General features: G+C 44.5%; 1 protein-coding gene across 2 annotated transcripts; it reads right to left on the reverse strand.

The window, feature by feature from the left end:
• Nucleotides 1–3,074: 3,074 nt before the first annotated feature.
• Nucleotides 3,075–7,794, reverse strand: PROCR (protein C receptor). Of its 2 annotated transcripts, none has more exons than XM_025263587.3 (4): nt 7,536–7,794; nt 4,610–4,861; nt 3,998–4,276; nt 3,075–3,742 (listed from the first exon to the last, which is right to left on the reverse strand). In XM_025263587.3, exons 1-4 carry the CDS (start codon nt 7,609–7,611, stop codon nt 3,621–3,623), a joined length of 729 nt encoding a protein of 242 aa, XP_025119372.1. In that variant the 5' UTR covers nt 7,612–7,794; the 3' UTR covers nt 3,075–3,620. The 2 variants fall into 2 exon arrangements, with proteins under 2 accessions (XP_025119372.1, XP_025119373.1); XM_025263588.3 differs by having other exon boundaries at nt 3,075–3,739; nt 7,536–7,792.
• Between the last annotated feature and the right edge of the window lie 5,366 nt (nt 7,795–13,160).

The raw sequence follows: 13,160 nt of genomic DNA on the forward strand, positions 1-13,160 counted from the left end.
TTCTTAAGAGATCTTATGCGGTATTAAACGATAAATGAAAGTTAAAGAATTTAAAAACTATAAAGCACTATGTAAATCACACCATAGTATCTTTATATGTTTCTTCCAGATATTAGGATATCTCAACACTTTTTTTTTTTTGGCCCTGGGTCTTTGCCGTGGTGCTTGGGCTTTCTCTAGTCGAGGCGCATGGGCTCCAGAGCATGTGGGCTCAGTAGCTGCAGTTTGCAGGCTTAGTTGCCCCATGGCATGTGGGATATTAGTTCCCCAACCAGGGATCGAACCCGAGTCCCCTGCATTGCAAGGCAGATTCTTAACCACTGGACCACCATGGAAGTCCCTTGTGTTGTATTATTTTTATTTGTGTATGTTTTATCTTGCCAAGTAAACAATGAGCTTCTCAAGAAGGATCATGTCTTAATCATTTAGTATCGTCTGAAGTATATAGCATAAACCCTTGTATGTGGAAGTTACTGACAAACATTTACTGGATGAGTAAATGCACTGATAAAGAAATGAGTAAATACAATAAGAGATATAGGAACATTTAGGGCTTTGTTTTGGTTTTCCAACATCTAAAAGCCTGTCCTCTGTGCAAATCTTAATGAGAGATAGGGTTCCATCTCCCACAAGAGAAACCAAAGATGCTTAAAGTTTCCCTCTCCACCACCCCCTTGTAACTATGGCAAAGGCAACACGATCCAGGCATGGCCATTTGAATGCTTCCACCAGGACTTTGAATCTTGAACAAATAGTGTAAGACACAGGGTAGAATTTCCTTAAGATGGCACCAAGCAGTGACTCCAGCTGTGGTATCCTTAACTAGATCATTACAAAAATGAGGAAGAGTCTATCATCATAGTCTAGTCAAAAGACTGAGAAATTTTCTCAGTTTGGAAACAGACACAGAGAGAGTCAGTCATAGGTTGGAACTTTGGGAAGCAGATGCCAAGACAGGATTTGAGGTGCAAGACATTAACTAGGGTCAGGAAATAGGATTGAAAAGAGAAGAAATCAAACTATAATGTAGGTCTGACAAAGACCCAGCCAACCTGGTGGGGAGCTCAGGAGCGAATACAGCTCATCAGAAATACAGTGGTGTTACCCTGTATTTCAGTGACTTCCCTGGTGGTCCACTGGTTAAGAATCTGCCTGCCAAGCAGGAAACAGGTTTGATCTCTGGTCTGATAAGATTCCGCATGCCCTGGAGCAAGTAAGCCCATGTGTCACAACCACTGAGCTGGCACTCTGGAGCCTGTGAATCGCAACTACTGAGCCCGAGTGCTGCAATTACTGAAGCCTGTGTGTCTAGAGCCTGTGCTTCACAACAAGAGAAGCCATCACAATGAGAAGCCTATACACTGCAATGAAGGGTAGCCCCCACCTGCCACAATTAGAGAGAACCCGAGCACAGCAACAAAGACCCAGCACAGCCATAAACAAATAAATAAAACTTAAAAAGAAATACAGTGGGTCAGAATGGCTGAACCTTTATACTTTATATCCTGGTTTTGCTCAGTCACTGGGTGAGAACACTCCCAGAATGAGCATGACCTTGTGCAGGACTGTGCTCTGAAGTGAGACAGACACTAAGGGAACGGGAGCCTTTAGAGGTTATCTGCTGATTATCTTTCCTTGAAGGCAGAACTGGGTGGGATACCTGTTGTGCCTACCAAAGAAAGAGATGAATTATGACATTGTGAACAAAGCAATAGAGTGGAATGGAGGGAGAGGATTCTACAGATACTGTATTTTGTAGGTGGGGATGAAGGGGGAGTAAACAAAGGTTAACACTGAGGTCTCTACATTGATATGATTTGATGGTAATTCTGTTTAACCTGGAGTAAACAACAGATGAGAGAGAACAGGATTGAAGAGAAAGATAAGGAATTTCATTTTGAACATGTTGACTCTGAAATGTCTGCAAATATTGAGGTAGAGATGATTTCAAAAATCAAGGCAAATGGGGGAGGATCAGGAACTCAGCAGCAAGTGCCAAATTTATTAAGTACACATATATTGTCTTATATGGTGGTATGGTAGTGGTTTAGTCACTAAGTTGTGTCTGACTCTTGTGACCCCCATTGACTGTAACCTGCGAGGCTCCTTTGTCCATGGGATTTCCCAGGCAAGAAAACTGGAGTGGGTTGTCATTTCCTCCTCCAGGGGATCTTCCCGACCCAGGAATCGAACCCACTTCTGCACTGCAGGCAGTTACTTTACTGCTGAGCCACCAGAAAGCCCATTTATCTTATTTATATATATATATATAATATATATATATTATATATATAAAATTTAATACTCATAATGCCTCTATGAGGTAGGTATTGTTATACCCTTAAGGGTTATTTATTATACCCTTTTTGTATATTTTATTATACCTTTTGTTTATGAAGTGAGGAAGTTAAGTGCCTGGCTCAAGGAGGTAAAACTTGAGTCTGTCTTATAACAAAGCACATGCTCTCAAAGACACCATGATGCTTCCCCACGGAAACCACCATATGTAGACAGTATTTGAAGTCATGGAAGTTAATAGGTCACCGGAAATGGTACAGTTTAAGGGAGGACAAAAGGAGCCAAAAAAGGAATTCTAAGGAAGTCAACATTTCAAAGGTGAATTGAGGAAGCTGACATGCAAATGGACTGACTGAGTGGCCAGAACAGTTTTTAAAAGTGAGAAGTATGCTATCTCAGAAGTTAGGGTAAAAAGAAATTCCTAGTCCACAAAGTGAATTGTTGCAAATGTCATGGAAGATGAAGGTTTCACATGTAGAGGTCACTGATGATCTTAGAGCAGTTTATAGACAAGTCAGACTGCAGTGGGTTGGATAGTGAGTGGGAGATGAGGAAGCAGAAGCAAAGGGTATAGGTTAAGGAATTCCCTGGTTAGGGAACTGGATCCCACATGCTGCAACTAAAGATCCCACATGTTGTAATTAAGACCTGGCACAGCCAAATAAGTATTTTTTTTTTTAAAAGAAGTTCTTTCTTTCTTAAAAAAAGGCAGGGGGGGGGGGGGGGGTTGTATAAGTTACTTTCCCCAAAGTTTTGCAAAGTAGAGGAAACAATAATGCTGTATACATAAGTAAGGAATTTTATTAGTTATTATTATTGATTACTTAATAACTCCTTGCTCCCATATTACTTGAATTTCACACTTTCATCATTTCTCTGGTTACCACTACCTCTATTGCACTAGTGTCTCTTCCCAAATCTCACATACCTGAAAGCACAGAATGTTGGTTATTTGGGTTGCAGATGACTTGTTTTACTTGGTTGTATGTTTTGAATGCCTCAGATTCTGTCTTTGAAAAAAGGGCCATAGACCACCTCCGTTGCCCCAACTCCATCATCTGTTTTCCACAAATACAAATAAGCATTCACTTTCCAGACCAATTCAGCAAAATATAGGAGTTCTTTGGTTCTTAGCAAGCCGAGTACCATGTCTACCTAGGCTCCTCCCCTTTCTTCCCCCAATCTCTTGGTGGGCAGATCTCAGAGAAGAAATGAGCTGCCACTCTAAATCTTCTGGAATATAATGTCTCAGATGGAGAGTCTGCACAGTTCTGCAGTGAGCTGAATCAGTCTAGCCTTTTTCCAGCGAGGGCTGGAGATAATCAACACCGCCGCCGTCCACCTGTGCACAGGAAGATGCCTACAGCCACTCCAGTGACGATGAAACAGCCCACCAGGACGCCCAGGACCAGTGAAGTGTAGGAACGGCCTGTTTGGCTTCCTGCTGAACGTGGGAAGAGTTAGCTTGAAGAACATACCCCCAAACAAGTGAGTCCATGGTTTGAGTCAAACCCCAAAGGATTTCTTCCCCAAAGGAAGTAGGGGAGGGGCTAGTTTACCAATTCACATAAGATGTGTGTACTCAGTCCCAAATCGCCAGCCCTGGGCCTCCTGTTGCTCAAGAGGTATCCATCTTTCAGTTCCACCCATTTGCCTGGAACCCACCCAACACATAGGTCCCTCCCTGAGCCCATCATACCTTTCAAGTTGTTCGCGGTGATGTGTTTCTGTATGTATTGCACACAGGTGTCCTGTAGAAATTCCCGCAGTTCGTACCGAGTTCGATTGTACTTGTTTAGCTGGTCAACCGTGTAGGTGACCACTCTGGATGGTGCATGAGGTTCCGCCACCCATGAGGCTGTCTTTGGCTGGAAATTTACAAAGGCGCTCCCATTCACAGCCACTTCGAAGAAGACACGGGCTTCCGAGCCCTCAGGAGGCAACTCGCAGCCCAGGAAGCAGCGAATGATCAGAGGAACTGTAGGTAGGGGATTCAGGATCAGGGGACAGTGTGGAAAAGGTATCAGGTGTGAGGGGGAAACGGAGATCAGGGTGCAAGGTGGACCAGGGACAGGGACTCCCAACAGGGACTACCCCGAAGCCTTGCCAAGCAGGAAAAGGGCCTGAGGGACAGTACAGTACGTCAGCTAGGATACCGACTCTTCTCCAGCCTCAAGCACCCATCCCAGTACTCGGCCTCGCCTCGTTCTTCCATAAGCCCGCCCCCTCGTTATGGCCCGCCCACAAGCCACGCCTCCCATCTCAAGAGGGCCCGCCCTCGCCTGCCCCGCCCCCCGTGTGCGTCACTCACAGGTCACGCCCCGCTCCTGGTGCACCACCTGCACCAAGCCCACGAACTCCTCCAGGTAGCGATTCAGGTTTCTCTTCGTGAGTGCCCAGCTGTCGGGCTCCTGCAAGGGCTGCAGCTGTTGGATCGAGACATTGTAGCCTGGGCCTTCCAGCACGTGCGTCAGGACCCCCCCCAGCGTCGCGTTGCCCCGGTGCCACACTTGAGAGGGGTTGCGGAAGTAGGAGACCTGGGTCATGTGGAGGTCCCACGGGCCTGGGGGCGGAAATCAGAGCGTCTGGTCCGGGCCGGCGTGGGAGGGGTCAGCGTGTAACTCGAGATAATAACCCCCCACCCAGAGGTCAGCCACCCACCTTGGCCCTTTATAAACATAAATTGCCCTCCTACCCTTCCACCCATTTGACGCTGTCAAGTAACCCTGTCAGGAGGGCAGGACAGGGGTTATTATCTTTGTTTTACAGATGAGGAAACTGAGGCTAGACGTGCAGAAGCCACTTGCCCCAGGATAATCCAGACGAGTGGAAGAGCCACTCTGACATCCTTTCAAGCTCTCACCCCTTCCTCCCCCCACACCCTGCCCATCCCCCCGCCATTTCCAGTTGGTTATTAAATCCTGGTGGCTTAGACACCTGCAATGAGGGAGACCTGGGTTCAATCCCTGGGTCCAGAAGATGCCCTGGAGAAGGAAATGGCAACCCACTCCAGTATTCTTGCCTGGGAATTCCCATGGACAGAGGAGCCTGGCGGGCTACAGTCCATGGGGTCGCAAAGAATCGGACATGACTGAGGGACTAACACATTTTCACATGAAGACCCAATTTCATCTCCTGTTCTCTGCCTCTTCTGCCGCTGCCCTACTTCAGGCCTTAGTCGTTCTCATCTGGACTGGAGTAGTGATTTCCTTATCCCCTCCACTCATCCTTTAGTCTCACCGCTTTTTATCAGACCTCCACCTGGCCCAGAAATAACATTACATCCTTCGGCTTAAAATCTTCCAGGGACACACTCCTCTATCAACAGCAACAACAATAATAGCTGCTGCTGCTAAGTCGCTTCAGTCGTGTCCGACTCTGTGCGACCCCATAGACGGCAGCCCATCAAGCTCCACCGTCGCTGGGATTCTCCAGGCAAGAACACTGGAGTGGGTTGCCATTTCCTTCTCCAATGCATGAAAGTGAAAGTCGCTCAGTTGTGTCTGACACTTTGCGACCCCATGGACTGCAGCCTACCAGGCTCCTCTGCCCATGGGATTTTCCAGGCAAGAGTACTGGAGTGGGTTGCCATTGCCTTCTCCGAATAATAGCTATTGAATGCTTATTATGACCTGGGCACTATACTTTACATGCACTATTATCTTATTTGTGCCTTCCTCCCATTAAGTTGATGTAGTAGCTACTATTATTAACCCCATCCATATGGAAAACAGACAAGTGGCATAGGAGAGTTAAGATTAGCATGCAGGCCGTCTGAATCCAGCACTCTTAGCCACTCAACTACACTGTCTCCCTATAAGCTATCTGTCTATAGAATCAATCCAAAGTCTTTAGCCCGACATTGAAAGCTTCCCGAAGGCTGGTTCCCCCACCACCCCCTCACCATCTCCCCCTCCTCCCAGCTCTTTTGGTCTCTTCCCTATGCTTAGATAGTACATCAGTACTTGGAGTCTGTCATGCTGCCTTTTGGCTGACATGTGAATAGCATGGCAGGGTTGCTCTGCCTCTTGGCAAACTTCTATTCATGCTTTAAGGCCCAGCTCTATTGCCCTCTCCTTAGAGAAGTTTTCCTAATGCTTCTCCTCTTTACCCTCCCATACACAGTGGGTCAATTTCAGTGATCCCAGATTCTACATAACTATCTTCAAACGCATAGACTTCCATCCCTCTTGGCGCTGGAATCATGTCTGGTTACCTCTGCCTCCTACACCTGCCAAGGGCCTGGCATGGAATTGGTGCCCAGAGAATGTTTGAGGAGGGAATGAGTTCCAGGTTGTAAATCTGTGTGTGTGGGGATGTCTCTGTCCATGTCTGCATCTGAGAAGTTGTGCTCTGTATCTGTAGATGTGAATAAGTATATCTGTGTGGGTCACCCCCAGACAAGGTTCTTACCTGCTAGGTGACCAGTCTCCTTTGTAAAATGGAGATAATAGTATTACCCACCTTGCAAAAATTTTGTTGAGGTTAGATGAGTCAATACACGTCTTAACTGTAGTGAGCACTCATTGAATATTGGTTATTTGCTGTCTCTCTGGGGCAGGGAGTGGGGGAGACTGAAGCTGCAGGGACTGCAGGAGAGGAGAGAGGAGGCCCTTGTGCAATTATAATACAGGGTAGAAACTCCCCTTCTCTGCTTAAATGGAGCCACTGTGACAGCCTGATCCCCATTAAGTTTTCCTACTAACTACAGCTTGTCTTTCCCCTGAGTTTCCTCTCACCAGTCTTCCTCCACTGTCTCTAGTCTCCTCTTCTGCCTCACAGTTCTCAGTCCTAGTCTTTCCCAAAAACTCCCATCACTTCTCCCAGTGTCTCTCATTCCTTCCATCTCTCATCTCATCTCTTTTCCCATCTTCCCTAAACTCACCTCCATCCACCATCACCCTCAGACCTCTCCCTCTCCAGACTTTACCCACCCACCTCTCCCCTCTACCCATGGCTAATTCTCTCACCCTTTCTACCAGCCCCTTTCCCATTTGTCTAGTTTTGTTTCCCCCTGGCCTCCTCCATCTCCCCCTTCCCAGGAGCTGAACTGTAACTTCCTTACCTTGGCTTGGGGACACAAACCAGTCCCCAGGATCGCCTGCCCACTGGAGAGATCCAGCTGGCTGCAGGCCCAGAACCTGGGGGATAAACTCCCCTCTGGTCTTGCCTGGGTGCCCAGACAGGCTGAGAGTCCCTGGAACCATCCCAGGACAGGACATATGCCGTCGACTCACCATCTGAGGCTTCCTGGCTGCGGAGGGCCCAGCCGGGCAGGAGCAGTGGCAGCAGGGGCAGCAGTGTTGTCAACATTCTTTGCTGAGTTTCTCAACCCGACCTGGGCTCTTGGCTCTGGCAGACTGGGGGCTCCAGCCGGCTGCTGCCTAGGGGAAGAAGAAATGAGGACTGTCTGGGAGGGGAGGAGGCTGGACGGAGGAGGCTGGAAGGTGGCCAGGGCTTGGGAGGAGAAAGAGGGCAGCAGGCTTATAAAGTGTTATTCTTACCCTGTCTCATTTCCTACTAGGGGGCCGGCCTCCCTCTTCCCCTCCCTCTGCCCCGCCCGCATCACACCCTCCTGCCCAGACCTGCCTTTTCCCTTTTCCCTGGGCCACTTCCGAGGAACAGTGAGCGGAAAAGGGGGAGAAGGGCTAGAGAGAAGTCCTGCCCTCGCTGAGTCAGCGGGTGGGGCATCCACTTAGAGCAGATTTTAGGATGTTGAGATCAGCATGCTTCTGATGAGGAAACTGAGGCCCAGAGAGTACCCAAAGTGTGTACATCATGGTGATGACAGATCCGGGGTTAGAATTCAGTTTTCCAATATGTTGACTACATTTTATTGGAATTTTTAGTAAATAGTAATTATACAGTTAGGGATCTTGTTCTCAGAAATAGTCACGAAATGAAGTAAAGCAGCTTCATGCAGCATTGTTTGAAACAGGAGAGAATTATAGACAATCTAATTCTCAGCAGAGAACTGGTTCCTTATAGTAATATTTTTCAAAATGAAGTCACAAACTATTAGTGGGCAATGAAGACAATTAGGCAGATTATGATTAGCAGGGTTTTTCCTTTGAATGAAATAGACTTGAATGAATAGACTTCTTTCCTTAGAATGAAATAGTATAAACATTTTCAGTGCATCACCCTTAATCAGGGTAAATATTATTTCATGAAATATTTGTTCAACTGTATGTGTGTGTGTATTGGTTTTGTGCATGTAGGTTTCTATGATGGCTATTAAGTAGCAGTATAAAGTGTATTTCTTACTTGAGGAAGCAAATACAGTAAGTCCCCTATACACAAATGAGTCTGTTTCGAGCGTGCGTTTGTAAGTCCAATGAAGTTAGCCTGGGTACCCAACTAACACAATTGGCTGTATAGTACTGTACTGTAATAGGTTTATAATACTTTTCAGAGAAATAAAGCAAACACAAAAAATAAAAAATTTTTAATCTTCTGGTACAGTTCCTTGAAAAGTACAGTAGTATAATACAACAGTTGGCATACAGGGACTGGCATGCATGTTTGCATCTTTGAACATTTGCAACTTGAAAGTTCATATGTAGGGAACTTACTACCAGTGCCCACTCTATTTCCATCATACTACTTAGCACTACCTGAAATTATAGTACTTACGCATTTACATGTTTATTGTCTGAATGTCCCATCAGAATGTAAGCTCCATGAAGATAGAGGCTGTCCATCTTATTTGCTTCTATACCTAGAACAGTGCAAATAATAGCATAATAAATAATAAACATCAGCTAGTGGATGACAGAATGAGATAGTTATAATATGTAGAAATCATCAGGAGTAAGTTATGGAACATTATGTACAGTTTAGAACCACTTACGTGTCAACCATATACACAGCAACTAAACAATCTATTTCTTTGTGGGAGTAAATGAATCTGGAAGGATATACATCAAATATAACAATGGTTTATCTCCAGGGAGGGGCCTGAGATTAAGAGAGTGTGTGTGTGTGTGTGGTGTGTGTGTTAGGGATGGCAATTTTGTGAAAGGTTTTCTCTATTTTGTGAAGGATTTTATCATTCTATCTGTATTGTTTGAAAATTTTGCATCTAGAATGTGGTCATGTATCTCTTGTTGAATTAAAAATAGAAGTTTCAGTAACAAATTGTGGTAGAAGAAGGTGGCAAATCACTATGAGCTGATGTGTTGACTTGAGACACTGATAAATGAAAAAAGGAAGTGTGGAACAATACATATAGTATTACTGTGCTGCATTTAGTCGCTCAGTCGTGTCTGACTCTTTGCGACCCCATGGACTGTAGCCCACCAGGCTCCTCTGTCCATGGGGATTCTCCAGGCAAGAATACTGAAGTGGGTTGCCGTGCCCTCCTCCAGGGGATCTTCCCAACCCAAAGATGGAGCCCACGTCTACCACATATAGTATTGGGCTGGCCAAAAAAGTTCATTCAAATTTTTCTGTAAGATATTACAGAAAAACCCAAACAAACTTTTGGCCAACCCAATAATATTCCGTTTATTTTTAGTTTAAAAATTTTACTTCTGTCCATGTAATCCATATATAATTTGATTATTATATTAAAAGAAACTTTATGTGTGTACCTATGTATTTGTATATGCATAGAAAAAAATGCCTGCAAGGGGACTATCAGTAGAGAGTACCTCTGGGAAATGGGATTAGGTAAAGGGCTGATGGGGGAATTTTAACTTTTTATTTTACATACTGTTTCTCAGAGGGAGAGTTGATGTCATAGAATTGGGGCAAACCTTGGGTACATACCAGGCTCCCAGTTTCTGAGCTGAAAATATACAGGAGTATCCATACTCACCTCTCAGTTGTTATAAAACAACATAGAAAAAACAGTTTTTTCCAGCTCATCAAAACAATCTAGTCTGAAGGAGAAGATGGGCCTTGTTCTCCTGAACTAGGGCTCAGAAAAAGCAGAAGAATTTAAGTCACTGCCAATTATATTGTCTCATCTTTTTTGCAAAATTCAGATCAGTTCAGTTCAGTTGCTCAGTCGTGTCCAACTCTTTGCAACCCCACGGACTGCAGCACGCCAGGCTTCCCTATCCATCACCAACGCCCAGAGCTTACTCAAACTCATGTCCATCAAGTCAGTGATGCCATCCAACCATCTCATCCTCTGTTGTCCCCTTCTCCTCCCGCCTTCAATCCTTCCCAGCATCAGGGTCTTTTCTAGTAAGTCAGTTCTTCACATCAGGTGGCCAAAGTATTGGAGTTTCAGCATCAGTCCTTTCAATGAATATTCAGGACTGATTTCCTTTAGGATTGACTGGTTGGATCTCCTTGCAGTCCAAGGGACTCTCAAGAGTCTTCTCCAACACCACAGTTCAAAAGCATCAATTCTTCGGCACTCAGCTTTCTTTATAGTCCAACTCTCACATCCATACATGACTATTGGAAAAACCAAAGCTTTGACTAGATGGACCTTTGTTGACAAAGTAATGTCTCTGCTTTTTAATATGCTGTCTAGGTTGGTCATAACTTTTCTTCCAAGGAGCAAGCGTCTTTCAATTTCATGGTTGCAGTCACCATCTGCAGTGATTTTGGAGCCAGAAAAATAAAGTCTGTCAGTTTCCACTGTTTCCCCTTCTATTTGCCATGCAGTGATGGGACCAGATGTCATGATCTTAGTGTTCTGAATGTTGGGTTTTAAGCCAACCTCTTCACTCTCCTCTTTCACTTTCATCAAGAGGCTCTTTAATTCTTTGCTTTCTGCCATAAGGGTGGTGTCATCTGCATATCTGAAGTTATGATATTTCTCCCGGCAATCTTGATTTCAGCTTGTGCTTCATCCATCCCAGCATTTCTCATGTTGTACTCTGCCTATAAGTACTCTGCATATAAATTTATACAAAATTAGTATGAAATAATTCATACTTGAAGAAGTCATTCACGCTTGAAGAATTTTATCACATACACACACAAGCCCCCAGCACTCAGCGTAAGAAGTAAAATATTACCAATATAATTGAAGCCCCTTCTATACTCCTCCCTAATGCATCTCTCTCCCCATTGGCCCACCACCAAAGTAACCACTAATCAGAATTTGTTATTTTTTACAGCCTTACATTTCTGTATTCCTATATGGCATATGCATTTACTCTTAAGTAATATATGGTGGTATTCTGCAAAAGTTGGGCTTTATGTAAGTGGTATTGAAGTGCTTGTATTCCTCTGCAATTTGCTCTTTTTCACCTGACATATTAATAAGGTTCATTCATGCTGCCATGTGTTGGTCTATTCATTTCCACTGCTTTATGACATGCCATGATTATGAACATATCACAATTTATTTATCCATTTTCCTGTTGTCAGACATTTCAGTCTTTTTTTTTTTCTAGCTTTTTGCTATTATAAACAACATGAATGTTCTTATAAACATTTTCTTGTGCATGTGTGGGAGAGCTTTTATAGATACAAACCTGGGAGTGGAATTGCTGAGTCAAAGGGTATATGCACATCTTCAGTTTGACTAGATATTGCCAAACTGCTTTACAAAAAGTTTGGGCCAGTTTATACCCTCGTGGTGCATAAGAATTCCCTCATCCATCTCCCGGCAGGCTGTAGACATCGTCAGATGTTGGGTGTCAAATGGCACTTGGTTTTGGTTTTCCTTTGCTTTATCTGGTTCCTAGTGAGTCTGTGCATTTTTGCTTTGCCTTTTGTCTCCCTGCGGGGCTTGAAGGGTACTTTGGGATAAAGTATATGATTGAACCAATTTGGAATTGAAGGCTGTGAGCCTTTGATTTAAGTAGATAGGGCCTGGGTTACTGGGATTATTAAAGTGGATCCATACCAGAACTTCCCTGGTGGTCCAGTGGTTAAGACTCCATGCTTACAATGCAGGGGATGAGGGTTTGATCCCTGGTCAGAGAGGGAACTAACATACACATGCCAAATGGCCAAAAACATAAATTAAAAAATAAATAAAAATTTTAAAAAGTGGATCCACTCCAATACACACAGAGCTAATTACAGAGAGGTCTTTCCCACCAAGCTAAGATCTGTCGTGGACACAGTGGCAACAGCCACAGCTGTTTCCCAAGCACCCTCTTCACACACCAGTGCCCTGAAAATTAAGCAGCAGAGATAGCAATTGTTATAGGTAACATTTATCGTGGCTAGGAACAGTTTTAAGATCTTTATACAAATAATCTCACATTATTCATATGCCAGCCCTACTAGGTAGGTTTTATTAACGTCATTTTATAAATAAAGAAACAGAGGCTTTGAGAGGGTAAATGACTTACCTAAGTTCAGTTCAGTTCAGTTGCTCAGTCGTGTCCAACTCTTTGCAACCCCATGAACCACAGCACGCCAGGCCTCCCTGTCCATCACCAACTCCCGGAGTCCACCCAAACCCACGTCCATTGAGTCGGTGATGCCATCCTAAGATCATATAACAAAAGCTCTAATTTGAAACCACAACTCTCTGATGCTGAAGTTTGTGAGTTTAAGCACCACATAGTATCTCAAAAACTGGGGGAGCTAACTCTCCATCAATATATTTTTGAACACATGCTTCCAACATGCTTGAATATTTATGTTATGTATATCATGCCAAAAGTTCATACCAAGTGTTAGACCCTTAAAGCTTCCTCTGGGGCAGGTAGCCCCAGGCTCATTGTCTCCATGTGACAAATTGGATAATTAAAACACAGAAAGGGTAATGAACTTGCCCAAGGTCACAGGGCTGAGAAGTGCAGAGCAGGGACTAGAACTCGAAGAGGATGGGGTATGGGATTGGGCACAGGAAGAACAAAGAAAATATTGGGGGTGAGGAAGCTGGTAAGTGGGGGCAGCTCAAGGGGTGTCCCCATTCCCTTTCTAAAGCCAGGGAT

This window comes from Bubalus bubalis, chromosome 14, assembly GCF_019923935.1.
Source record: "Bubalus bubalis isolate 160015118507 breed Murrah chromosome 14, NDDB_SH_1, whole genome shotgun sequence".
Lineage (NCBI taxonomy): Eukaryota > Metazoa > Chordata > Mammalia > Artiodactyla > Bovidae > Bubalus > Bubalus bubalis.

What these genes read in the sequence shown, in the direction of transcription:
- PROCR (XM_025263587.3), bottom strand. Translation starts at nt 7,611, where the DNA reads ATGTTGACAACACTGCTGCCCCTGCTGCCACTGCTCCTGCCCGGCTGG. An exon ending in CAGCCAGGAAGCCTCAGATG is followed by an intron (nt 4,862 to 7,535) that starts GTGAGTCGACGG and finishes TTCCGCCCCCAG; the next exon opens with GCCCGTGGGACCTCCACATG. An exon ending in CACCGCGAACAACTTGAAAG is followed by an intron (nt 3,743 to 3,997) that starts GTATGATGGGCT and finishes TCCCACGTTCAG; the next exon opens with CAGGAAGCCAAACAGGCCGT.